Genomic DNA, 26995 nt, shown 5'->3' on the forward strand with positions numbered 1-26995 from the left:
CACACACACAGACACACACACAGACACACACACATACAGACACACACACACACAGACACACACACACACACAGACACACTCACACACACAGACACACTCACACACACACACACACACACACACACAGACACACTCACACACAGACACACACACACACAGACACACTCACACAGACACACAGTCACACACACACAGACACACACACACACACAGTCAGACACACACACACAGACACACACACAGTCACACACACAGTCACACACACACTCACACACACACACACACACACATACAGACACACACACACACAGACACACTCACACACTCACACACACACACACACACACACACACACACAGACACACACACACACACAGACACACACACAGACACACACACACACACACACAGACACACACTCACCATTAGGGATGGGTACCGGTATCTGGTGCCATGATGGCACCGGTTCTGACATAAACGGTAGTAACCAGACTGAAAAGCAGCGCACATTTCGGTGCTTTATTTTCCTGAGCTGTGATACACTTTAGATTCTAGCCAATCGTTTTACGTTTCCGAGGATAGTAGGCGGGTCCAGGTACGTACGTTCTTTTAGAGCAGAGCTACAGATTAAAAATGCCCAAGACGAAGCGGTCAAAGTCTGGCTGTACTTCACAGCAAAAGATGCAAACTCAGCAGCTGCAACAAGTGCTTTAAGCTGATACTGTGATACTGTCAAAGGAGGTAACACCTCAAATCTGATGAAACACCTGGCGATGCATAGCGTTTTTTTTTAAAGCCGAGAAATGCGCCGTATTTGATAGCTTGCTGCGAGACCTCACACCGAGCACATCTACTGCGGGTGTGGTGCCTGTTATCGACCCGGAGTTAGCAACATCCCCCAAAAACCCGAAGAGGAGAGTCCTGGCCCCTAGCCCTGCCAGTGTAGCAGAAATGATGAGGATGATGATGCAGCAGCAGCCGTTCTTCTCTGCGTGAGTAGCTTAATGTTGTTCGTGTGTAATTTACGTTGAGTAGGCTAACCACGTTATTACATTAATGCATGTAAGGTGAACTAGCAAACACCATCATAGCTACATGCAGCTGTCTTCTTGTTTGATGGCAGATACTCCCTTCACCCTGGACAAAAAGGCTAAAATGACCAAAGAAAAAGTGGAAAACAGTTAAACATGAGAGGTTTTTGGACAAAGTTTGTGTTTTTTCCATTGTTTAAGCTGCTTCCAGCCAAGAGTGATACCATATATGCCCCATAGCTGCAGAAAAGGCTAACATTGTTATCTTTTTACAAAAAAACAGCTGAACATGAGAGGTTTTTGGACAAAGTTTGTGTTCTTCATTCTTTAAGCACCAGTTTGAGCTCCGTTTAAGCACCGGCACCGTTTCAAAAGTACCGGTTTGGTACTGGTATCGGATAAAACCTAAACGATACCCATCCCTACTCACACACACACACAGACACACGCACACAGACACACACACAGACACCATCAGGATCCTGGGAATAAATAAACCTTCTGTGGTGATTTATTAAAGTCACACGGCCCCACAGACGGGTGGGTGGCCCCTCCCTCTGCTGTGTGGGTTCCACCTGAGCCTCGCTGCTAGTTTTAGCCCCCCCCATCACCGCGAGGAAACCCTGTTGACAGTCGAGCGGCACCTTCACATCCTTCCTTTTAAGGAGAAATGTGGGCGTGGCACTTCGTCTTCTGCAGTGCACCTGTGCAGGTGACGTGGACAGACTGATGTCTGTGACAATCAGCGGACCAACACTTTGTTTCCTTCACTGAGTCAGACGGACTGTTTGATGCCGTCTGATTGGACGACGAACGCTCTTTAACCGAGACTAGTCATTCACTCAGGTAAGAGAAGCCCAGGAGCTCTGGTGACAGCGGGGAGGAAGAACTCCCTTTAACAGGAAGAGACCTCGACCAGAGCAGGACTGCTCACACAGACGCTCCGATTGGCCGATTCGGGACACGCTGACTCACCGAAGTTGAGGAAGACGAGTTTGGCCTGGATGGACGGACACAGCTTGATGATGAAGGGAATGGAGACGTAGACGAGCAGCAGCCACAACACCACCCTCTTCAGCTTCCCCACCAGACCCAACCTGAGCACAGACATTCAAAATAACTTTATTTAAACCCCGCCCACTCACTGGGACACACAAAAACATCCTGAATGACCCACACGTGACACGTCCAGCGTGACACGTGTGACAGGCGTGCAGCTCGTCTGACACGTGAAGTGTTGACATTCAGTTTGTGACGGGAACACAAACCTGACTGTTTGAACTTCCTGTACATTTGTTTTTATTGTGACTCCAACAATGATGAAAATGTCCTGTTATGGTAACTGAAGCGTCCGCTGACATTAAATACACAATAATCTCTGTGTTATTATGTGACCGGTGATTTTATCAACACAGTGATTAACAGAAAGTTTCTGTGGAGTTTATGTCGGCGTCGACCCGTCGACCTGCATCTGACAACGATCGAGCCAAAGGCACGAGACATGAAGAAACCCTGGAAACTGCAAGAAACACAACTCTGAAAATAACGCACACAACATGTGTGAGCAACGCGTGCTCACGTCCACCGTTTAAATAAAGTTTATTCAAGTTTGGAAGCAGCTGCTTTCTCCCAGGACAACATGTGAAGGTGACATCTGAGCCCTGTGTGTGTGTGTGTGTGTGTGTGTGTGTGTGTGTGTGTCTGTGTGTGTGTGTGTGTAAGCTGATCAGCTGTATTGGTATTGCTGCTGTAACAGGACGCTGCAGCTGCAGACCTGAATTATTCATTGATGAGTGAGAGTCTGCAGACCTTCAGCTGTCCTGAGAGCAGCATGTTTACACGCACACACACGTGCACGCACACACGTGCACACACACGTGCATGCACACACGTGCACACACACGTGCACACACACACGTGCACACACACACGTGCACGCACAGCTTCTTGTCTCATTGGCTGTAATGATGAACAAAGCAGGAAATCAATGTTTTCATCTACAAACAGCTTCTGAAGCCCCGCCTCTTTAACCTGGACCACCTCCTCACTTCCTGTCAAGTGTCTCCACAGCTGCATCCTCGTGTTCGTGGCGAGCTGGACTCCTGCTGTAACGCCTGCACGTGTTTCACAGTGACTCCCTTAAAAGTGTGTCAGAGGTCAAAGGTCACCTGTGTTTGAGGTCGAGACGCTGACTCGGCGTCAGGAGGAGAACTTCTTCTTTCACAAGCTGATTCTGCAGGAAGTGATGACACATGGACTCAAACCCGTGACCCACAGCTTTAACACACGTCTGCAGCAGCAGGGTCACTTCCTGTCAGCGTCTGAGCTCAGACGGTGGATCCCGTGTCACTTCCTCTTCTTGTTTCACGTCATCACGTGACAGGTGCCATTTTAGCGCTCGCCTGTGCGTAAGGTCGGTCAGACGCGGCGGCAGTGACCAAGCACTGACCACGAGGCCGCCGGCGCTCCATCGCTTTAACGAGCCGCCGCCGCGTGTATGAAAATACGCTGTACAGGTGTGTGACGTCACCGTGGAGATAAAGTGTGTCTGCGTAAGCAAACCAATCAGAAACAGTTCAACGTGTTTTTAATGTTTGTTTTGAAACGATTGACCTGAAAACAGCTGGAAATCATTTTATAGAACAAATGATGACAAAAATATCTTAACATTTATCGTCCAAATATTTAAACGTGTCAATAAAACGCTGACAGATGTGTGACGAAGATCTGAGGTTTCAATGTGACCAAACAGCCAAAACGACAGCGGCAACGTCCCAGGATGCACCGGGCCTGACCTGTGCTTCAGGTGACCTCCTGCTGGCGAGCTGCAGAGATCTAATCAGGATTAAACCAAAGAAGAAGAGTGGACCTGACAGGCTGAGCTGGGGTTAAACGGGGTCTGACATTCACTTTGTTTTTTTGGAGTATTTTCTTTAAATTCCTTCATTAAAGGACAGCTGTGAAGGCGGAGCCTGAGAGCCTTCTTCAGCCCCAGCTGTGATGTGCTGCTGGAGGCGGTCCTACGAAGCTCTGAGCCGCGAGCTGTGACCGAACACTCAACAATAAAGTCAGGATGAAGGCCGACCTGATGACGAAGTGTCAGCGTCATCCTGACAGAGAGAACGTCACAATCACAGCAGCTTCATGTTTGTTTGTCTCTCAGTGAAGCTGCTGTAGCTGCTGACTTCCTGTGGCTGTAGCTGCTGACTTCCTGTGGCTGTAGCTGCTGACTTCCTGTGGCTGTAACCAGAGACGACTCCGTTAAACTAAACGTGACGATGATGATGTTGCGACAGCGTGAGCGTGTCAGCTGTGGCAGGTAAATATCTTTGGCATCTCGACGTAAAGTTTTCTGCTGCAGTAAACAAAGAGCAGCTTCAGGTGCTGCTTTATTCAGTCCGACCTGCAGCTTCCAGTCTGACCAGCTCGCCGGCGTCGGTGAAACCAGTCGGACCAGAAATGCCGCCCCACAATCAGAATCCCAGCACGCTGAGGAAATAGCTGACAACCCCGCTCTGATCACGCAGACGGGACACTTTTGGTCTCCTCTGACGTTTTTTAATAAGCTGTTTATTCAACTCGGTTTTTAAGCATTTTCTATTAAATGTTCTTATTCCAGGTGTAATTTTTAACTTTCCATTTTACTGGTGTTTCTTCTTATTTCTGTTTTACATGTGAGCTGCTTATCATTATGTATTTGTACCTTTATCGCTGTTGACTGTCTCACTCTCTTCAGCACTGATTATTCTTAAATGAATAAACTTGAGTAGAAAAGCAGCAAAAACAAATATTTTTTCTATGAAACTGAATTCACTTCTCATCACACTGATTTTCATCTAAATAACGCGATACTTCAGCATCACGAGCACCTGTCCCGCCTCTCACCTCCGGAACGGTTTGGCCATGCTCCCGTCCGCTCCCGGGCCCTGCCGGCCGCCTGCTGCGGGCCCCGCCGCTTCTCTGCCGGTGTGCTGCTTCAGGTCCGGGTCGCTGTCCAGCAGAGTGCCGGTGGTCCCGCTGTCATGCTCCGCTGTCTGCGAGTTGGTCCGCTTACGCATGCCTGGAAACGTGATTGAAAGCGGATGTTAACCGGAGGATACCCCCGTCGTCGGCGGTGAAGAGGCCGCTGCTGTGCGGGTGACGGAGCGCTGAAAGCCGGTGAGCACGGAGCCGAGTCCCCACTGTGCCTGCGCCGAGATCCGCAGAGAGCAGCTGATCTGAAGCAGATCTGCCGCAGCCAACCGCAGCGCAGGTAACACAACCACGTGGGCGCACAGTGACGCGTCCACGGCCTCCGGGGAGCGTCGGAGCAACGACAATCAAAACAAAACCGGTTTATGAGGATTAAAGAAAGAATGAAGAAAAAAGGAAGCACACCGGGCCTTCAGGGCAGCTCGGAAAGTCAAGAAACGCCCAGAACGACGTGACCAAAGTGAAGCGTGAGAAGCTGTGATCTCTGTGTTGCAATATTTAAGCAGCTTCTATCGTGATTTATTCATTGTATTTCTTTCCAATACACACCACAAACCCAAAAATCACAAACTAAAACATTTATGAATCGACATCAGGACACTGAGTATCAAATAGTAATTAATTAAGTAATTTCCTGATAAGCAGCTGGAGTGATGTGTATTTGATTGGAAGCGTGGATGAAACCCACGATCACCCCAGAAGTTTTGACTTATTTTTGAGGGATTTTGCTGCAGAGAGCTCGTTTTTCCGGTGGAACTTGAACGCAGTATTAACAGTGACGCTAACCCAAGAAGGAGCGGCGGAAAGTGCGTTAAAGGCGGCTTTATGAACTCACACAGCCAGTGAGTCCGGCTCGTCCCGTTCCCCGTTGTCAGAGGCTCCTGTCGGGCTGACGGCTTTATTTTTAGCCGCTGCGCTTACCGGAAGTCACGCTACGGGATAGGACTGAGATCTGACGGTAAATGACGGCTTTCCCGCCCACGGCGACACCAGCACTAGCACGGCTCTCTCTCACCTCTGAGTTGGGCTCAAATGAAGCCGCTTCACCGCATCTCCGACTCTTCCCGAGCTTTTAGGAATCGCAGCTGCCCGCTTCGTGTCGCGGAGTCTGAGGTTTGACCCAACGCGGCTTCCGGAGCTGAGCCTGGAACGGTCACGTGATCAAAACATTGTTTTTACCGCGAACGTGAGCCGCCCGGTTTAGTAGGAGCGCGTCGCGGCCCAACGGAGAGATTCGCCGGGATTCTGCTCGGTGTGCTCGTTTTTGAGGTGCCACGATGTTCTGCGAAAAAGCCATCGAGCTGATCAGAGAGCTGCACCGCATGAGCGACGGACAGCTGCCCGCGTTTAACGTGAGTGATCCCGGCGAAGACCCAGGGCTTCACCCGGTTTTCAGAGGCAGCGGACTCCATTCACAAACCTGATATTTTAACATTTACCTGCTGCCCAGAGCAGAATAATCGGTCTGTGAGGCATCGCAAACACATCGTCAGTCAGTGCAGACACAGGACTAAACTTCGGCTCAGGTCGGATGATTCAAATACTGACCAACAGATCAATGAGGGGAATTTAAGAAAACGGACTCTGTTGGACAGAATTACGCGCGTCTTAGAGATCTCATCTAAACATGTTTACACATAACGGGCACTGCATTACACGTCGGCTGTTTTAACGACACCGATGTGCAGCCAGCAGCACACAGTTAATATCTAGTTATGTTGGGCTCTTCGTGGTGAATCATTTCCTGCATATGCTGAATTATCAAAGTGCTGTCAAACTCGTGTGTAGAGTAATAACAAGTCAATGGTGCTTTGTGGAGGTCTGTGCCTCCACCAGGAGCTGCTCCATCAGGTCACTGAGCCTCACAACTGGTTTGGTGTCTGCGTTTCAGGAGGATGGACTGCGACAGGTGCTGCAGGAGATGGAGGCGCTTTACGAGCAGAACCAGAGTGACGTGTGAGTCCACAGCAGGCTGATCTGTCCAGGTTTCCTCAGGGTTCCCAGGGTCTGAGGGTTTGGATCCAGGTTTCTGTCAACCTGACCATGGCCAGATTACACTTCCCGTGACCCCGCTCCTCCCTCTCATAGCAGGTTTTAAAACCCATGAAATCCATATCAAATAAACTCAGTTTCAGTTTAAAATAATGATACTGGGTCCAAAACCACCTACAGGTAATGTTACAATAAAAGTAATAAATAATACTAAATGCAATGAAAATTTTATCTCATGAATTAAATAAAATTGTATTTATACAGCAACAAATTTCCAACAACAGTTGCCTCAGGTAAAGGTAAAGACCCTACAGTAACACCGAGAAACCCCAACAGTCAGCCTTCGATCGGCCACTTTGGCAACAGTGGAGAGAAAAAACTCCCTTTTAACAGGAAGAAAGCTCCAGCAGAACCAGGCTCAGGGAGGCTGAGGAGTGTGATTCTCCTGAAGCTGGAGCACATCCTCCAGACCACCTTCTAAAAAGGAGGAACACCACCTGAGTGCTGGTTCAGAGTGTCGTGAAGGCCCCGCCCACCCCAAACTGCTCAGCGCGACCCCGTCCAGCATCCTCTGGCACCTGAGTGTCGCACAGACAGGTGCGACTGACGGCATCACTGATCGGCTGATGTTCGTGTGTTTCAGGAATGAGGCGAAGAGCGAAGGTCACGCCGAGCTGATTCCCTCCATCAAACTGCGCCACTGCTGCCTGCTGAGGAACCAGCGCTGCGTCACCGCCTACCTGTAACCACACCTGCAGTCATGTGACCACCTCTCTCTGCCTCACCGTTCTCCTCAATGACCTTTGCTGATCTTTGTCGCAGGTACGACCGGCTGCTGAGGATCAGAGCGCTGCGCTGGGAGTACGGCAGCGTGCTGCCCGCCAATGTTCGCTTCCACATGTGTGCAGAGGAGGTGAGTGTGACATCACTTCCTGTGTTTTCTCTCAGGTAATGCTGATGCTCTGTTGCTCTTTTTATTGGCTGTTGTAAAATTTCACTTTAAAAGCCGGAGTAATTCACTTCAGGGGAGGCTTTTATTGTGAAAGAGGCAGCAGCGCGTACTGTAGCTCTTCAGTGTGTGTGTGTGTGTGTGTGTGTGTGACAAATCAGCTGACAGGTGTGTGTGTTTCAGCTGCAGTGGTTCAGCCAGTATAAGAAGTCTCTGGCCTCCTTCATGCGCTCTCTGGGGGGCGATGAGGGTCTGGACATCACGCAGGACATGAAGCCTCCAAAGAGCCTCTACATCGAGGTGAGACTTGACCTTTGACCTTTAGCTGCAGCATGACCTCGTAGCACTGACGCCGACATCTTTGTTTTTCAGGTGAGGTGTCTGAAGGACCACGGCGAGTTCGAGATTGACGATGGCACGGTGATCCTGCTGAAGAAGAACAGCCAGGTGAGGACGGGATGCCACTCTTCTTCTTCTACTGTTTAAAAACACGTGAAATGTTTCAAGTTGTCATGGTAACGTCTCCTCTGTCCTCAGCACTTCCTGCCGCGGTGGAAATGTGAGCAGCTGATTCGTCAGGGCGTCCTGGAGCATGTGGTGTCCTGACGATGCAGATGTTTCAGCAGCTGGAAAACACCTGCACTCACCTTTATTCTGGGCTCTTCTTCTGATGTGATAATAAATTGTTTTTTTCAAGCTCCGCCTACTTTATTTAAAAGCTCAGTGAAGCTGGAGGATGAACGCTGACTTCTTTCCACTCAATAAAAGTTAACGTGAGTGTTCTCGGTGGTCAGGAACAAATGCAGTCACATGGCAGGATGCTGTAAACGGACCAAACTTCAGTCAGGAGAACAACTGATTCATCCACAACACGAGGTTAGTCGTTAACATACTGCTGCTGGGCTGCAGCTACATCAGAAGGTTTAAACAGAGGCCGACAGCGATCACTGATTAAACAGAATAAACAAAAACACAACAGCCTTAATAAACAGCAGTTTGGACCCAGAGTTCATACGCATCACCTAAAGACCGGATTAGCAGGCGTATACCATCATGGACACTTCAGAGTGGGCGGAGCCCTGTTTCCTCCAGAGTGTCTCAGATTCAACAAGGTGAAAGTTTTCCTCAGACTCTGGTCCATGTGGATATGACATCATGACGTTGGCCAGTGAGCGTACCTCAGCACAGGTGTGAAGCGTTACCTGTAAACCTGTAATTCTTTGAAATCAAATAATTGATGTTCAGGTTCAGCTGATCGAGTTTATCGCTGCGGTGATTGGCTGCAGACGCTCGGCGTTGCCGGGACGTCTGATTAAAAAGATAAAGGTAAGATGACATAAAGATAAAAGACAGCAGAGCTCTGAAGCTTTAAAGCCGTGACCGTCGCGTCCTCGTGGCTTTCTCCCACTCCAAACATCGGCCGGCGCTCCTCACAGCTCACACCGGACCATTCAGTTTTATTTCTACAGCATCAAGCGCCAAATCACTACAAAAGTCGCCACAAGGTGCTGAGGCGGCCGGTTCTGGCCCCCAAGCTGCATGTTTGACACCGCAGACTGTCAGTGTTGATCGTTTGAGATAAACCAGCGATTTGCTGTGTGACAGGAAGTGAATCAGCTGGAGGAGGCGGAGTCACAGACATTAAAACTTTATTTCAATGACGCAAAAATAAAAAGTTTCATTATAAACAAAGATAATACTGACACACCGAACACGTGTGTGCTCCACACAGGGCACAGGTGAGGCCCCGCCCCCTCCTGTTGGGGTCCTCTGCTCTGCGTTGGCATGGTTATGTGGCGAGCGATGCAGGGACGATGTCCCTCAGCAGCTTGTTGAGCGCGCCGACCTTCTCCTCCAGCAGGAAGTTCTTCTTCTCGGCGCGTTTCTGCCGCTGCTCGGTGACCTGCAGCGCCTTCATCAGCTGCGAGTTCTCCACGTACAGGTCCTTCAGCAGTGCGCTCGACTTGGCGTTCCTCGCCAGCTGTGGGGAAAACGGCAACGGGTCAAAGCTCGACCGGACGTTTGTGGATGGCGGAGAAGCGGCGCCAACGCTCACCTGCTCTTTAAGCTGCTCCACCTTTTCCTGCAGGAGCAGACGGACCGCCTTCAGTTTGGTTTCCACGTCCTCCGCCCTCTGCTGCAGCGCCGCCATCGCCTTCTCGTACTGATCCTGAACGCCACACACACACACAGGAAGTGACAGCTGTAATGCAGTGAGAGGGACGGCCCGTCGCTGCTGCGGGCGTCGTCGTCATCATTCTCATAAAAGGGTGACCTCTGACCTCTGACCCACCTGCTTCGTGCTGATCTGAGAGCTGCTCTTCTGCTCCTGCTGCCTCAGCTCCTCCTCCAGCTGCAGACTCCTCCTCTGCTCCTCCACCAGCCGGGCCTGCAGCACCTCCGCCCGCTCCCTGCAGCTGTTGTCCTCCTGCTGCTGCCGCAGGTGCTGCGCCTGCGCCACGCTGAGGGCGGCGTCTGCTCGCACCGCCTGCACAGACGACAGTTTTAAACACGGCCGCCGATCAGACATCAGAGCTTTAGTGACCAATCGTTTTTATCCTCGCAGCGTCCAAATACTCACACGGCGTGTGTGTGCGCCTTTAAGGACGTACACCGTGTCTGCGATGAACAACAGCGAGCGTGTCTGCGTTCTGAAGTTATGATGGCGTCGACCGACCACCATCAGTTTATTTTTATATTTTTAATGAAATGTAACAAACATTTCACTCTCAACCTGAAAACTGTTCAGAAATCCTTGAAAATAAATATGGCGTGGTACGCCCCACGCCCCCGTGAGCGTTTTAAACTGATCATCTGCAGATTTGTGTGTGCAGCGGTGGGCGGAGCTTTACTTCATGTCAGTTTGATGAAGGACTCGAGCAGCTGTTTCTTTCATTCTACCTGAGCTCAGTGAGTCGGTAATGGCTCCGCCTCTTTGTGTTTAACACTGGGCTGAATGAGCGCGTCACTTGGTGTTCGCTCGCTCTGTGGTAGAGTATCACTTCCTGTTCCTGCTCAAACACACAGTGGTGTTTCTGAGTAGCTTATCTGCTAAGAGGTTTAATTAAAACCTTTTAAATACATTCTTTTTTTCATGCCTAAGACTTCCCTTCATTGGCTTCCTGTTAAATCCAGAATTCAAAATCCTGCTCCTCACATACAAGGTCTTAAATAATCAGGCCCCATCTTATCTTAATGACCTTGTAGTACCATATCACCCTATTAGAGCACTTCGCTCTCGCTCTGCAGGCCTACTTGTTGTTCCTAGAGTATTTAAAAGTAGAATGGGAGGCAGAGCCTTCAGTTTTCAGGCCCCTCTTCTGTGGAACCAGCTTCCAGTTTGGATTCAGGAGACAGACACTATCTCTACTTTCAAGATTAGGCTTCAAACTTTCCTTTTTGCTAAAGCATATAGTTAGGGCTGGACCAGGTGACCCTGAATCCTCCCTCAGTTATGCTGCAATAGATGTAGGCTGCCGGGGGATTCCCATGATGCATTGAGTTTTTCCTTTCCAGTCACCTTTCTCACTCACTATGTGTTAACAGACCTCTCTGCATTGAATCATATCTGTTATTAATCTCTGTCTCTCTTCCACAGCATGTCTTTATCCTGTCTTCCTTCTCTCACCCCAACCAATCACAGCAGATGGCCCCGCCCCTCCCTGAGCCTGGTTCTGCTGGAGGTTTCTTCCTGTTAAAAGGGAGTTTTTCCTTCCCACTGTCGCCAAAGTGCTGCTCATAGGGGGTCATATGATTGTTGGGTTTTTCTCTGTATGTATGAAGCGCCTTAAGGAGACTTTTGTTGTGATTTGGCGCTGTGTAAATATATATATATATATATATATATATATATATATATATATATATATATATATATATATATATATATATATATATATATATATATATATATGTATATATAAATAAAATTGAATTTTACTGCAGGCCTGGTTTTAGTCGCAAACGTTTCCATGATGACGAAGCATTAAAAGAATTTGTACGGAAACAAATTGGTTTCGAATCAGTCAAAGACTCGCTGCAGCCCTGGTTCCTGTTGATAAAACTCTTTTATCTGATTGGACGCCCTGCAGTCCTGATCCGGGACACAGACCTGGTCCTGGGCCTGGATCCGGGCCTCCTCCGCCTCACTCAGTCTGCTCTTCAGCTCCTTCTGCTCCTCGCTCAGTTTGTGGACCTTCACATTTTCCACCTGCAGCTCCGAGAGCTGAGCAAACATCGACCAATCAGCTTTAAGAATCTTGAGCAGACCCCGCCCCCCAGCTGCACCTGGACAGTACCTGGTGTTGGAGCTCCTGGTTCTGGACTCTCAGTTTGCAGGTCTCGTCCTGCAGAGTGACAGAGGCCTGCTCCTCCTGCTCCTGCAGCGCCTGTCGGAGCTCCTCCTTCTCCCTCATCAGCTTCCTGACACCGGCCTCCAACTCCTCCACCTGAAACAGGAAGCAGCCAATCAGAACGCTGGGGCCGCAGTCCAGTCATAGTCACCGTGGCGATGTCAGAGGTGGCGGTCTCACCCTGCTCTGAGCCTCCTGCAACTTCCTCTGTAGCTCCGTCGCATCCTGGGCGTGGCTGAGTTTCTCCTGACTGATGGCGGCAAGCTGAGAGCGAAGGAGCTCCGCCTCCGCCTCCAGAGACAGCACGCTCTGCTGCAGCTTCTCCACCTGAAGAAAAAAAGGCTCTGATCATGTGACACAGACTGAGGCTTAAAGCTGGCTAACACTAACGTCCGCTCGACGACCTCGTCCAAACGCCTTCACGCATGGCTGAAAGAGCGTGACGCGGCCTGACCTTTGACCCCGAGGGTTAAACCTGTCCTGCGTTAAAGCTGCAGGTGTTCGTTTCCTTGTTTTTCACATTTAACGTGTGCGATATCGACCTTTGTATCTCGCTCATCGGCGTCTCTCAGCAGTTTGGTCTTGTCCTCCTCCACCCATCGCAGCTTCAGAGTCACGGCGCTGAGCTCCGCCTCCAGCACCGGCTGGCGCTCCAGCTGAGAATAAAACACAGCGAGGTGAGTGTCCTTGTTGACCTCTGAGCTCTGAGCTGGGATCCTGCACAGTTTTAATTCAGAACCTCCTACCTTCTCCTTGGAGGTGCTAAGCTCCGCCTCCAGCAGCTGCTTCTCCTGTGTCCAGGACGCCTGCAGCTGCAGCTTCTCCTGTGTCCAGGACGCCTGCAGCTGCAGCTTCTCCCGCTCGTGCTGCAGCGCTGCGTCCTGCAGCCGCCGCACCTGAAACAGCAGAAACCGTTCACACCCTGGGGTCTCCGCGCTGCCGTAGCCGAGTGACGACACCTCGCCACCGGTAAAATCTAAAGTGAAACGAGTGAAGAAAAAACAAAAGCGACGAGTGTGAGCATCATCGACGCTCAGCTTACCGCCACATGCTCCTCCTCCTGCTCCTTAGAAACCATCGCTAGGCGCTCGTGCAGCATACGGACTGATTCCTGGTCTCCACGGAGACGGGTGCTGAGCTCAGCGTTGTCGGTGCTCAGCTGCAGGTTCCTGCTGCTCAGGTCCAGAACCTCCTCACGATATCTGGAGTTCTGCACAAATCATCATCATCATCATCATCTGGATTTCTAAAACCTGAACCAGACATATCCTGGTTTGGAGAATCAGTGTAATCGGATTACATTTAAAGTATTAAACCATGAGCGACACAGACAAACGTGTTTGTAACATCAGGAGGAATCAGAGTGTGGTGCTTAAATCAGCAGATATTTCAGTGGAGTCTGGTCAGCGCTCACCTCTCTGTGCAGCCGCTCTTCTTCTTCTCTGCTTCTCTCGTGTTCTCGCTCCACCTCCTCCAGTTTCCTCCTGCAGGAGAAGACGCCGTCATGTGGCTCTGCAGCATTACATTTAACATTAAAGGGTGACAACATGAGAAGGATGTCGATCCTGCGCTGAGACCAGAGGAGTCGAGCTGCTGACTCATCACGGCCCATCGTCACCTTTAGCCAATCAGATGACAGCAGGTTCTGCCTGTTCTCACCTGCTCAGAAACAACCACCTGCCTGCACACCTGCGCAGCCTCAGGCGTGAGCTGCAGCTGCAGCAGCGGCGCTCACCTCTTCTTGGCAACCTCGTCCTCCATCTTGCGGACTTCCTGCTGCAGGGCGCCGAGTCTCTCCTGGAGCGCTGTGTTCTCTGATCGGACCTCCTCCAGCTGAGTCCTGCGGCCCAAAACACAGAATCAGAACCGCGCTCTGCACCTCAGATAAACGCAGCGTCGTGATTGGACAGCAGCTCAGCCAGCGCTGTGAACACGCGCTACATTCATACAAGCGATGCACAAACTGATCAGCAAACGCGCTGCGGTCGGAGGAGGCGGCTCAGAAACCAGAGGAAGCACCTGCACAGGTGGGCGGGGCTTCGTCTGGTTTCACAAACCGAGAGCACAGAGGCTCCACGCGTCATCATCATCATCATCATCGTCAATCAGATCAAACAGACTTGAATTATGAAGAAAGAATTTAAGGAAAGACAAAAGGACAGGAGGAGGGCGGAGTCAGTGATAAGTATTTTCATGCACTTAGATGATGTCATTCGGTTAGCGATGGGGTGAAGGGTCAGACTGCAGCAGTGCATTGTGGGTCAGGCAGACGGAGGTTAGTCTCCGGTCCGGCTCATGCTCCACAAACCTGCGTGCACCGGCCGGCTCCACCAGCTCCTCCAGAGCCAGAACCAGCTCCTCCAGCTCCAGCAGCTGCTTCGTCATCTTCTTCTTCTCCCTCTCCAAGTCTTCCTCCGCCGTCCTCTGCCGGCTCTCGGAGTCCCGCAGAGCGGTCTGCAGCTGGAGGAGCTGCTCGCCGCTCGCCGGGTCGACCTGACCCGTCTTGGCGTTGAGCTGCTCGCGGAGCTCCAGGACGAGGTCGGCGGTGTCGTTGAGCTGGGAGCTGAGGTCTCGGAGGTGGTCTCTGAGAGAAGAGATCTCCTCCTCCATCTCCACGATCTGGGTGGAGAGCTGGTCGGTGAGCCGGATGTAGGTCCCGTTCTCCTGGCTCAGACGCCACACCTCCTCCTTCTCCTCCGCCAGGCTGGACCGCAGCAGCGAGGTCCGGCTCTGCTCCTGCTCCAGAGCCTCCTGCAGGGTCTCCTCGCCGCTCCTCCTCCGGTGCAGCTCCTCGGAGACGCCGTCCAGCTGCAGCTGCAGGTGGTCCACGGCCATGGCCTGCTCCTTCAGGTCCTGGATCAGCCGGGCGCGGTCCGTCTTCAGAGAGTCCAGTTCGGCCGCGAGTCTGGAAACGGACTCAGCTTTGCTCCTGAGCGCCTCCTGCAGGTTCTCCAGCTCCGCCCTGAGGGAGGAGACCGTGTGCTCGCGGGCTCGGAGCTGAGCCTGTTGCTGGGCGACGGTGCAGGAGAGCCGGCTGCAGCTTCCTGCCGCCTCCTCTCGGTCCCGCAGGAGGCAGGTGGACGCAGCCTGCAGCTCCTCCAGCTCAGCCTTCGTGTGGGACACCTGGACCTGAAGCTCCTCCTCCCTGCTCCTCGCCAGCAGCAGCTCCTCCTCCGCCGAGCTCTTCTCCGAGGCCAGGCGTTTGTTCAGAAGCTCCTGAGACTCCAAGAAGGCGATGCTCTCCTCCAGCTGCGCGCAGGCCTCCTCCAGCCGAGCCTCCAGCTCCCCGCTCCGCCTGTAAGACGCCTCCAGGTCCTCCTTCAAATTGGCCTCTGATTGGCTGGACGCCCGCAGGACATCCTGCAAACCGGAGACTTGCTCTTTCAGGAGCCGGACCTCTTCCTCTTGCCGTTCCTCCGTGCTCCTCTTCTCTTCCTGGGCTCGCTCCTCACTGCACAGTTTCTCCTGCTCCGCCTGCACGAGCCTCCTCTCCCAGAATCCTCTCTGCTCCTGCAGCCGCCGGCGTTCCTGGTGGAGCTGGTGCAGGAGGCGGCGCTGAGCTTCACCGTGCTGCATCTTCATCTGAGCGAGCTGCTGCTCTGACTCCTCCCTGCTCCAGGAGACGCAAAACCAGCCAAGCGTCCACAATTCAACATGCACGAACAACAACAACAACGACAACAACAGCAGGAACTTTCCTATAGAAACGTGTCGGTTCATTTTATTTTGAAAAAACAGGAACTCAGAGCACCTAAGCCAGGGGTCAGCAACCTTTAACACCCAAAGAGCCGTTTGGAGCCGGTTTCCACGCAAAAGAAAACTCTGGGAACCGCAAATACTTTTTGACATCTAAAATGAAGATAACACTGTATATATTGTTTTTACTTTTATGCTTTGTGTGAACAACTAAAGTAAGTAAGTTTATTTATTAAGCGCTTTTCACAGACAGGCAGTCACAAATATTAAAATAAACAATCAACAGACATTATACACGATGTAAAAGATCAAATGTAAATAATGTAAAGAATATAAAATACGTAGATCAACAAAAGGCTTGTTTGAAAAGTTTTTAACTGCTTTTTAAAAGAATCCACAGAGAAACTAAGGTGTGTTACTTAAATCCATGAAGTGCTACACAGAAAATTACATTTTATTTATGTAATTATTTGAACTCTTAAAGAAATATAACAAAAGGAAAGCTGAACTAAAATGATCCAGCAAACAAAAACTGCTGTGAGCCGCCCTTATATCGCCTTTGGGCTGTTGGAGCCTTGACCTGACTTTCAAATAATAATTGGAAAAAAAGCTCTATGCTGCTAAAAAAAATGAAAAAATAGATATTTGCAAATTTCTGCATAAATATGTATTTTACCTGGTTAATGTGTGTGGCGGGGCGTGGTCTGCAGCGCCGCTGCGGGGGAGGAGGACGCACCTGAGCGGCGCCCGCAATCACACCTCGCCGCCTTAAAGTCTGCGCTCTCTCTGCTGTTGTTGGTGTGTGTCGGGCTGTAAGCCGCAAAGCTACAGTCGGCTGTGTGCGTACAGCAACCGTGTGTGAAAAGTGGTCAGTAAAGAGAAAAGCGTGTTCATGCAAACATCGTCGGGTCGTGATATGTTTACAATAAGACTTCTGCTCCTGAACCTCTGCGCACAGCGTCTGCGTCACTTTCATCTTTACAGGACTGTAAGCTGTCGTCTGTGTGAGCGTGTTTGTTTTAACATAGTTCACGGTGGAGCTGCTGACATCATGTGGATCCGAACATCCATAACTGGCCTACCTGGGGTTGAAAGTCTCGATAAATGCGGGCGTTTCGGCGGGTACACCGGCTTCTGCGAGTGTGACGCTTATTTTGAGCGATGAAACAATAATAAGATATAATTTTATTTTTATATTTCAAAATCACAATAATCTTCCAATCTAGAACTTTCCCAAACCACGCGGAGCCGCAAAATAAAGACTAAAGAGCCGCATGCGTCTCCGGAGCCGCGGGTTGCCGACCCCTGACCTAAGCTTTTATGTCTCAGAGCTTTTATTTTGATAGTCACAGGAAGGCTGCTAAACTAAGTGTGAGGTTTGAATGGGCGGAGTGTCGACTCAGGTAAAGAGTCGAACTTCATGATTGGTTTAAACGTTTGATGCAGGGTCAGGCTACATGTCGGCACTCAGTGATGATGTCATCGGGCATCATCACACCTCCGCTGACGTTTTTGTGAGGTCATCACCCACCTGACCAGCATCACCTCCTGATCCATCTTCAGCTTCAGCTCCGCCTCCAGCTGGTCCTTCTCGGCGCTCAGCCGCTGCACCAGGTTACCGATCTCTCTGGCGAAGTTCTGCTCCAGCTCGGCGCGCTCCCGCTGCATCCTGGGAGCATAACCGGGGTCAAAGGTCAGAAACGGAGCGGGTCCCACAGCCTGAGGTACAGATCCTCAGACAGGTAACGTTACCTGCGCTCCTGCTCGTTGCTCCGCCCTCCTCCGTGCTGGATCCGAGTCTGCAGTTTGTCCACGGTCTCCTTCAGCTGCTTCACCTGCTGCTCCACCTGAGACTTCTGCTCCTCCAGCTCGCTGATCTCCAGCTGACACACAGGTGAGAAGAAAACCAGAAAGTTTAAGTTCAGCTGCCTCCAAGGTTCAGCTCCACCTGCTCCACCTGCTGCAGCACCGCCCTGACGTGGATTTAAAGTTCAGTGCAAATGTGGAGGAAAGCAGGGATACTGGGAACCAGCAGGACTCCTTTAAACTGGGACATCTGAACAAAAGCGGAAACGTCAGAGACGGCTGCACACTGCTCGTCTCCGACGGCGTCCCGTCGCAGGAACTTTGTTTCTGGTACGACAGCTTTTAGTGCGACACCTTCCTTACCTTGAAGGCCTGAGAGATGTCCTTCCGCTCCACCTCCATGCTCTGCCTCATCTTCTCCAAGCTGCGCTCGTAGTAGTTCATCTGTGGAGGAGGAGGAGGAAGTGTCATGGTCTGAAGGCTACACACTGCGTGTGTGTGTGTGTGTGTGTGTGTGTGTGCGTGTGTGTGTGTGCGTGTGTGTGTGTGACCTGCGTCTCCAGCTGGATGTTGAGCTGCTGCAGCTCCTCCTCCTGTTTCTGCTTCAGCTGTTCCAGGGCCAGTTCAGTCTGGATGCTGACGGCCGGGCCCGAGTCGTCCAATGAGCACAGAGCTGAGAGAGAGAGAGGGGCGGGGCTCCAATCAAAATTTTGGTTCACATGTTGCCGTAGTCCGGCTCCTTGGAATCGTTAGCCTGCCTGCTCGATCCCACTTATAGGTTCCTGCACTCTGGCTACGATCAGCTGATCCCAGGTGTTGGAGGAGAACAGCAACACGGTCAGCGTGGACGTTAGGGGTGGGGAAAAATGGATACTGTGTAGCATGGTGATATTTTGTTTGCTAATAATGTATGGATACAGGGACAGCAGAAATCGATATTTTGTTACAAAAAGGTTTTTGTGCTCTGACTTCAGAGCATGTTGATCCTTTTTCTGAGCAAGAATCCTGACATTCCTTCACTGTCCAAATGTGTTTAACTTTTTTATGGCAGCAATAAACATGACAGTTTACTTATTTTAACCCTTTAAAGCCGGTCAGAGCAGCACGCTCTGTTTTGCGTAACTATTTTTAAATCCCGGTAGCTCTGCAACCACGTGAGCTAGCGCAATAATTTTTTTTGCATATGAAACCGGAGGAGTTGTACTTACATCTTATGCCATCAGCTTGTCCTCGGTCACAGTTTCCTTCCACATATAGCTTTGCAAAAACTGCATAAAAGCACTTGCAGCAACAAAAACATAATATTCCAGAAACACGCTTTGCCGATCCGATCAGCTGTTTGTAACACTTCCTACGTTGGAATAGACGTCAGCGCGAACTATCGCATGTCCGCCATGACCTGCCCGAAACCGGAAGTGACGTCATTTTCGCGGAAATGTAGTTTTTTATCGCCCCGGCCTCAATGAGCCTATACTGGTGTTTTTAAAAGTTATGTTTGACTTTATGACTTTCTGTGTGGTTTCTGGGATGCTTAGGACTCATATTGCACTGCTGGAAATAGTTTATTTTGATACATATGCTGCTTTTTTGCAAATTTGCATTATAATATTTATTTTTCATTTTTCCTGCAGTGTATAAAAATTGGTGTATTTCAAGAATAAAACTATGAAGACACTCAAAATAAATTTCCTGTGGTGGGAAACTATTTTGTGCAACTTTTTTGTATTTACAGTTTTGAGGGATAAGCCTCTTAAATTTCTCTAACTAGAAATATATGTTAAAAAACAAAAACGATTTTCAATTTTTTTGTAGTTTATTGCACTTTTTTGCAATTTATGTAATTACTATGCACTTAATGCAGACATATTATTAAAATCTGGGCTATAATGGTTGTATTGATGTATAGCAACTTGAAATGCTCCCAAAAATGGCTCCACAGCATGTAAACATATAATATAAGCTCTGGCGGACTTGGTTCTATGGTCGGTCTTAAAGGGTTAATTTAAGACATGTTTTATTTAATTAAGTTTAAAACTTTTTTATTTCATGTAAAATTATATTTTGTTTTAATTTACTTTCAAATTCTTCAGTTGCTGAAGGGGCTGCATAGTTTTCATAAACTGCATAGTTCAGAATAGCTATAATTGTACCAGATGGTTGATTCAGTTAAGTTGGACTAGACTGTAATACAAACCGTTCAGTTTGTCAACAATCAAACTGAAATGAGAGAAAGACTGAGTGTGAGACTTTGATATTAGAGAAAATGAATATTGATAAAGTTTACCTTTATGTACAGAATCTGAATATCGCAAAATATTTTTAAAAATTGCAATAATATCGTATCGTGGGATGTTTGGTGATTCCCACCTCTAGTGGACGCAACTTTGAGTTTTATTAACGAGAGCGTGATGGTGAAGCGGACACTGCTCCAGGACTGAAACAACTGCATCAGCTGGCCAAGAACCCCGAGTGACGCTAAAGCTGAGTGGATGCTGACCCCTGACCCCAAAGTGAGCCGCTGCTGCACTCAGCAGATGACAGGTGATGAGCCTCCGTTTCTACCATATTTCTACAGTAGAATCACCATGACGACCGCTTTGTCTCATGTCTGATTTGTGTTCATACGTGAGTGAGGTCACACGTGTTGGTGTGTGTGGGGCTGCAGCCTCAGGCGTTTATTGTTAAATGGTGATTATGAGGCAGCGCGTTTCATTTTACAGAGACACATGAAACATGTAACAAGTGGGAGTAACTAAGTAATCACAGGAAGTCTCAGGAGGCTGGCTCAGCCAATCACATACAGCCCTGTGTGTGTGTGTGTGTGTGTGTGTGTGTGTGTGTGTGTGTGTGTGTGTGTGTGTGTGTGTGTCACCTGCTTTATCAGCCGGCTCCAGTTTCCTCCTGACCCGAGGAGACGAGCAGTGCTTCACGTCCGAGTCTGAACAAAAACACAAAAAACAAATCAGCTCTGAGAAACCAGAACACACACACACACACACAAACACACACACACACACACACACACACACACTTACCAAGAGACATGATTGATTCACACCGAGACTGAAACCTGTGTGTGGGCGTGTCCACACCTTACCTGTAAATCCAGTTAAAGTCTCAGCAGGTTTTACAGCCTCGTGTTCACGTCACACAAGAAAACATGAACCAACCAATCGAGCGATCGCTGATCTGGACGTTTGTTTGCTTCTCTCTCATTTTTGTGTCTGACAAACTTTCGTGACAGTTTTTGTGCGTCTGATTAGAGGAGATAAAACTGAGCAACCAGCAGTCAGCTTTGACATCAAGCTGCGTCCTCCTGAGGACCCGGCCTTCGTGGTCTACGTGGGCCGGGTCCTTTGAAGACCTTTGAATTAGCGTCAGCGCTGTGTGGGTGGAGTTTAATAAACTCGCCGTCTGCTCCTTGCTATCTAAAATATAACAGGACACTGGAGTAAACTCTCGACCGTCTCACACTTCTGTTTAATCAGTTTTCTGTTTGACGTTTATTCAGCTGTGTGAAAACCACCTGATGGATTAATAAAGTTTTATTTAATCTAATAACTTTAATCTCAGCCAAACCGATTTACTCAGGAACAAATAAAACACTGAAAAAAGCCCAACAACAACATGTTTAGGTTGTCTAAGTGACTTATATATCATGTTTAACCTGAGTAGTGAAGACCACGGGGGGTCTGACAACGATGTGCAGGGACACTGTTCTCGCCCCGGTCAGATATCGAGCTGGTGGGTAACAGACGTGTCTGAAAACGTCGAAGCACTTTTACAAATATGTGATATCTTGATAAACGAGCAGATATTTGATGTTCACACAGCTACATTCTCTCCTGAAAATATGTTAAAAGTTTATTTTGTGACCCAGAAAGAATAATAAGAGTAATATTAAAACTTAGCAGCAGCCGCCATTGTTAGAAACTGAAACTGGCTGGGCAGCGCTATGAATTCTGGGATATGGTGGGCCACAAAGGACACACCCGACCCATCCTTCAAATTCAGGGAAAAGGAGGACGCATTTGTCGGCTGGATTCGGAGGAGTCTACAAATTCAGACAGCCTTCGGCGCGTCGCTGTGACGTAATCGGTCTACAAATGTGGTCTCAGGAGGACGCAGCCTTTGGACGCCCCCCCAATGTGAATCGAGCGTTTTTATTGGACGGTTTTCTGGATTCAGGCACAGCGGCGCCCTCTCCTGACAGGAACGGGTTCACTTTAGTCTGTCTGCTGTTTTTCACAAAGCCTAGAGGCTGACCGGGTTTGTCGTGTCAGGAGCTTTTGTGTGTATTTGTGTGTTGTTGTGTTACCAGAGTCTGACTCCGAGTGTTGCTGGTTCCAGCTCAGCGCGTTGGCGGCTCCAGCACGCCGTCTGCACTTCCTGTTTCTCCTTTGATTCTTCAGCAGCTCCAACTCTGAGCTCAGCTCATCGTTTCTGTCCTGCAGCTCCTGAACGCGACACACACACACACACACACACACACACACACACACTCCTGTATCTGCCTACATGCAAACAGAGGAAACAGCTGTTTGGCTGCAATGCACATGTGACAGGACGATGTTCAAACAGCTGTTTTTACCCCCCTGAGGCTGGTGACTCGCATGAATTTATCCTCAGCAGCAGAGATGCAACCAGGCTCACACCTGCCTGCCTAACAGCTCTGTCTCTCACTCTGCCAAGATTCATCTTAAACACTTCTCTTTCAACTGCTGCTGTGTCCACAGTGTTTGCTCTACAGCCATCATTTTACCCTCAAAACGTCGCCATCGCTGTTCTCTTTCCAACAACGTGTCTTTCAAAGCTCAGAAATGTAAACTTTTTAAACTGTGTGGATCCAAGTAGAGGGATCACATTTTAGTCATTCAGTGATTCAAAGAATATAAACTTAATATTCATTCAGATGTTTTCTGACTTTAAATTTTCTTTTCTCATTTCTTAGGTTTTTCTCATTTACAATTAAAACATTTTCAGCTATTTTCCAACTTCTGTGTGGATGTCAGCTTTTAGCACTTCAGCACTTTTGGTTTCAGATTAAATTCTGTTTTTTTATCTCATTCAAATTTTTTAGCTTAAAATTCAGCAATTAATTCATTTCTGTGCATACATTCAGATTCAAGCATTCACACTGCAGTTTCTTCAGAAAATGCACTTTCTAGTTTATATTTGCAGTATGTGTAATTAAAACTACATTTTAATTTGAAAGGACTTCCTGTCGTCTGTTTCCTGGGAAGCCTTCACCTGCTGTGGTCTCTACACGGCCTCAGTATTAACGTTTGCTGCCTGCCTGCGTTTGATTGGCTGAGAGGACACACAGTGCAACACTTCACAGCTTACAGTCAAACCTGCAGACCTGCCTCAGCACAAACACTCAGGTCTGTAAACGAAATGTGCTTCTGCAAAATCATTGTGCCCTTCAAAATAAAAGCGTGACAATTTAAGGCGGTCGGTCTTACCCGGCACTGCTGCTCGTACTCTTTGATGATTTCAGAGAATCTCTCCTCGTGACTCAGACCAACGCTGGACGGGTCCAAACCGCCAAACTGCCAAAACAAAAGCAGCAGTCGGTCGATCATCAGCTGCTTTAAACGTAAAGTCACAGAGAAACCAGGTCAGGGGAAAGCTTCATTAATCATTCATCAGAAACCAGCTGGAGTCACCCAACACCAGCTGCAGTGTCTCATCAACACACATGCACACATCAGAGTTTATGGTCTGACGTTTGGCGTCTCGCTGTAGCGCGTCCCTCGCTAACAGCGCTGTCAGGTGTGTGAATTAAAGCTGCTACATGTGAGCTAGTTATGGAAATGCATTCTTTTCTTTCCCCAGATCACCTGGGTCACTTACCCAGAGTACTGGAGTACTGCAGGGGTGCTGCAGGGGGCGCCACAGTCAAACATAAAAGCTGTAATTCATTATATTAGCTTTGACACTAACGGCTGTTATAAGGAACACTTCACCAGCAGTTCACTGATTGATCCACAACCTTTAAAATCACAATCAGTGAACTCATCAGGTTTTCTGTTCGTGAACGTTTTTCATTTTCCGTGTGATCCCGTCTGAGTCAGGAGGAGGAAATGCTTCATCTGCAGTCGTGTCACGATCCACGTAGACACCACCAACCAGCTTCGCGCTGTAGTCACCTGCAGCTTTTATTTTGAAGGTGCTCAGGTCACGTGAGATTGCCAGACGAGGTGCAGGAAGTGGCGGTCACCAGCTCATCTTCACTGTGACATCACAGAAGCGATCCAATCACCTCTGGCGAGTGTCACGGAGTGTGGAGCAGCAGCTGGCCCACTCTCCACCATCTTACTCGTTTCTCCCACTTCAGGTAAGCTCCGCCTCCTTTCCCTTCACGCCTCATCACTCCTGCTGCCGTCTTTAAATCTGATAAATTTGCTGAACAAGTTTCTTCTGTCACAGTTTGCTGTCGCTTGTTTAACGACAAAACTGGAAGAAGAACAAACTGTGGGACGCGTGACGTAAGATTAGGCGTCAGAGGCGCACAGCGTGAGAACGGAGCCGACTGATGACGCCGTGAGTCAGAGCGAGCTCTGGCCGTCACCTGGCGTTTAACCTCGGCGGCGGCGTAAAGGCTTTCTTTACTCACCTTGTCATTCAGCATCTGGTCCAGGGCTCTCTGCAGTCGCGTCGCTGAGCCTTCGGCTTCAGTCAGCTTCACCTTCACAGCGTTAAGCTCCTCCTCCAGACGACCGTTCTCCTGAAACGACAGGACGCGCTCAGCGCTTCACGCCTCTGATTTTCAGTAACCGATCTAAACGACTGATCACAAACTGCTCGTCCTGACTGTGACTAAACGTGACAGAGGAGAAGCGGTGCAGCACACCTGCACGGCGCTGCAGAGCTCCTCCTGTAGCTCCGCCTCCTGCGCTCTGAGCAGCTGCAGCTCCTCCTGCAGGGCGCCGCGCTCTCGCTCTATGTGCTGCAGCAGCGCCTCGCTCTCCTGCTCTGTCTCGCTGCGCAGAGCCGTCAGCCTATCGCGGAAGTCCTGCTCCAGGTCCCTGCCAATCACAGAGCGGCTCGTCAGCACCGGCGTCTCACCCGTGCACACGGCGGCAATCGTGCGATCGTGTAGAGTGCAGCAGGCACAGAGCCCGACCCTTACCTGATCCGGCTCTGGTTGAGCGTCTCCATGCTGGCGTGCCGGTCGTCCACCTCTCTGACCAGCTGCAGGTTCCTGCGGTCGGCGCGCTCCAGGTCGGCCTTCACCTTGTCGCGCTCCCTGCAGGCCTGCTCGGCCACCTCCCTGAACACAGACGACAGAGCTCAGGGCTCAGCTTCGTCACAGAGCTCTGCTCCTCGTCACAGAGCTCTGCTCCGTCACTGCGGAGGTCAGAGCAGCACAAACATCACCGTCGCCAACCAGCTACCAAGAGCTTCAGACTGAAGCTCAGAGCACTCGCAGAAATCCCAACATAGCAGATCAATCTGTGATTATTACAGGTCATTATCAGTGGAGACATCAATGATCCAGGACAGGACTGTGTGAGGAGGCTCAGAATGTATCTGAGCCTCAGATGAGCCCCTGAAATCTCAGTCTGAGAGAGAGGGAGGAGTTGTGCTGTATGTAGGAATGAGGCGACATGAGGCACGAGCACAAAAACAACTGATTTAAAGTTAAACACAGGACACTAAATCCTGTCAGTGTGACAGGCAAACGTGACGCAGCACGGGGCGCTGCTCCAGCCCCGCCTGGACCAGCGCCCCGTGTTTCCTTGGAAAGTTCATCAAACCTACTGCAGGTGCTGGATTTCGATCTTGTAGGAGATGAGCGCCGCCTGGTGGATGCCGTTCCCGCTGACCAGCAGCTCGTTGTCCAGCGCCAGCGTCAGATCTGCCAGACTGAGGCGCTCCTCCAAGGGGAAGTCCAGAGTCTGCAGGGACATACACAGCTGGAGTCACTCACTCACACGCCATTATCAGGAACATCTGTCCAGCTGAGCCCGCCTCAGGTCACATGATTCAGTTCAACAATCATTAGAAGACATAGCATACATTTACACTGCTATGCAGATGACACCCAGCTCTATCTGTCCATGAAGCCAGATAACACACACCAATGAGTTAAACTGCAGGAATGTCTTAAAGACATAAAGACTTGGATGGCCGCTAACTTTCTGCTTCTTAATTCAGATCAAACTGAGGTTATTGTACTCGGCCCTTGGTTTTAAAGCCTCTACATATATATATATATATATATATACATTAGGGGTGCAACGATAAACAAAATTCACGGTTCGATATTTTTTCGATACAAAAAAATGTTCATGCCTTTTTAATATGTCATTTATTAAAATTATAAATATATATTTTAACTCAAAAGTACAGTTTTTAAATTTAATGTTGCTGAAACAACAAAGTAATAAAAAAAATAAATCTATCTGATTGAGGAATCACTCATCTTTGGAAAAGAGAGTTTATTACAGAGAAATGTCTCTTTCCAAAATAAAAGCTATTCTACACGCTTCTTCTGGGCTATATTCTCAGCAGCATATTAAACATATCAGGTCCCCATAAGGAGAATCATGTGCTAACGGCTGTCTAAATGACTCGGGTAAAGTTTGTAGCATGCGTGCTTGTTGTTTTTGTCTGCTTCCACTTGTCTTTGCACGAGGATGATGTCAGAGTAAATGTGCAGTCATATTCGTTGTGTTCCCACTAGTGCTGTCAGCGTTAATCTGAAATGACGTTAACGCAACAACACGGCAAATCTCTGTTAACGAGCTACCGCGGATCGCCCCGTGCGTGGGGCTGGACGGCCGACACGTTAACGAGCTAACTGCGCTAACACGCTAGTTCCCACCCATGTAATTGAGCATTGCGTGGCACATCCAACATACTGTTTTACTTTAGTCCATGACGCGCTTACCTTCAGGGTCATACGTCACATGAAGACCAAAATAGTTCCAAACGCCAGATCTGAATGAGGGTGGGGGAGGTTCAATTTGTCATGTTGCAACGAGCTTAGCTTCTGTCTCGCTAGCTTGCCCTGCGCTCAGTGAATCTGCATTCGACTACTCCGCCTAGGCTGCACTGTCGAGCGCAGATCCACTGAGCGCTCAACACAGACAGCACCGTCAGAAGAAAAGTTGATAAAATAAATTAAAAATGTTGTATTGTTCGATACATATGCGTACCGAAAGCACTGTACGCATAATTTTATATAT

General features: G+C 49.3%; 3 protein-coding genes across 11 annotated transcripts in view; 1 reads left to right on the top strand and 2 right to left on the bottom strand.

Annotated features, from left to right (window-relative positions):
- The window catches only part of abhd12 (abhydrolase domain containing 12, lysophospholipase), an 11688-nt gene extending 5557 nt beyond the window's left edge, over positions 1–6131 (bottom strand). The window contains exons 1-3 of one of the 3 annotated variants that reach the window (XM_085182581.1): positions 6019–6131; positions 4917–5091; positions 2007–2128 (exon numbers count right to left, since the gene is read on the bottom strand). In XM_085182581.1, the coding sequence (XP_085038707.1) occupies positions 2007–2128; positions 4917–5089 (295 nt within the window). In that variant the 5' untranslated portion in view covers positions 5090–5091; positions 6019–6131. Of the gene's footprint in view, positions 1–2006; positions 2129–4916; positions 5226–5838; positions 5976–6018 lie in introns of those variants that run through there. The other 2 variants (XM_085182582.1, XM_085182580.1) reach the window with 2 other exon arrangements.
- On the top strand, positions 5362–11707 carry gins1 (GINS complex subunit 1 (Psf1 homolog)). Of its 3 annotated transcripts, none has more exons than XM_085182587.1 (7): positions 5362–5470; positions 6895–6959; positions 7639–7737; positions 7818–7908; positions 8128–8244; positions 8317–8391; positions 8482–11707. In XM_085182587.1, exons 2-7 carry the CDS (start codon positions 6925–6927, stop codon positions 8548–8550), a joined length of 486 nt encoding a protein of 161 aa, XP_085038713.1. In that variant the 5' UTR covers positions 5362–5470; positions 6895–6924; the 3' UTR covers positions 8551–11707. The 3 variants fall into 3 exon arrangements, with proteins under 3 accessions (XP_085038713.1, XP_085038712.1, XP_085038711.1); XM_085182586.1 differs by lacking the exon at positions 5362–5470 and adding an exon at positions 5850–5961; XM_085182585.1 differs by lacking the exon at positions 5362–5470 and adding an exon at positions 6206–6355.
- ninl (ninein-like) overlaps positions 9577–26995 on the bottom strand; it is a 25111-nt gene continuing 7692 nt past the window's right edge. For 2 of the 5 annotated variants that reach the window (XM_085182574.1, XM_085182576.1), the window contains exons 9-31: positions 25566–25702; positions 24934–25074; positions 24655–24829; positions 24418–24528; positions 23264–23350; positions 22117–22255; positions 20671–20736; positions 18350–18471; positions 18162–18242; positions 17745–17875; positions 17524–17661; positions 14605–15906; positions 14032–14136; positions 13711–13780; positions 13339–13506; positions 13043–13192; positions 12839–12952; positions 12477–12623; positions 12243–12392; positions 12056–12169; positions 10238–10432; positions 10001–10114; positions 9577–9925 (exon numbers count right to left, since the gene is read on the bottom strand). In XM_085182574.1, coding sequence (XP_085038700.1) covers positions 9734–9925; positions 10001–10114; positions 10238–10432; positions 12056–12169; positions 12243–12392; positions 12477–12623; positions 12839–12952; positions 13043–13192; positions 13339–13506; positions 13711–13780; positions 14032–14136; positions 14605–15906; positions 17524–17661; positions 17745–17875; positions 18162–18242; positions 18350–18471; positions 20671–20736; positions 22117–22255; positions 23264–23350; positions 24418–24528; positions 24655–24829; positions 24934–25074; positions 25566–25702 — 4149 coding nt within the window. In that variant the 3' untranslated portion in view covers positions 9577–9733. The remainder of the gene's footprint in view (positions 9926–10000; positions 10115–10237; positions 10433–12055; positions 12170–12242; positions 12393–12476; positions 12624–12838; positions 12953–13042; positions 13193–13338; positions 13507–13710; positions 13781–14031; positions 14137–14604; positions 15907–17523; positions 17662–17744; positions 17876–18161; positions 18243–18349; positions 18472–20670; positions 20737–22116; positions 22256–23263; positions 23351–24417; positions 24529–24654; positions 24830–24933; positions 25075–25565; positions 25703–26995) is intronic. The other 3 variants (XM_085182577.1, XM_085182578.1, XM_085182579.1) reach the window with 3 other exon arrangements.

This window comes from Neolamprologus multifasciatus, chromosome 13 (genome assembly GCF_963576455.1).
Source record: "Neolamprologus multifasciatus chromosome 13, fNeoMul1.2, whole genome shotgun sequence".
In the NCBI taxonomy this organism is placed as follows: domain Eukaryota; kingdom Metazoa; phylum Chordata; class Actinopteri; order Cichliformes; family Cichlidae; genus Neolamprologus; species Neolamprologus multifasciatus.

Bases quoted from the DNA above. Each gene is read 5' to 3' on its own strand.
- gins1 (XM_085182585.1), top strand. From the start codon at position 6,281: ATGTTCTGCGAAAAAGCCATCGAGCTGATCAGAGAGCTGCACCGCATG. The intron at 6,960-7,638 runs GTGAGTCCACAG...CGTGTGTTTCAG, and splicing joins GAGCAGAACCAGAGTGACGT to GAATGAGGCGAAGAGCGAAG. The intron at 7,738-7,817 runs GTAACCACACCT...TCTTTGTCGCAG, and splicing joins CGCTGCGTCACCGCCTACCT to GTACGACCGGCTGCTGAGGA.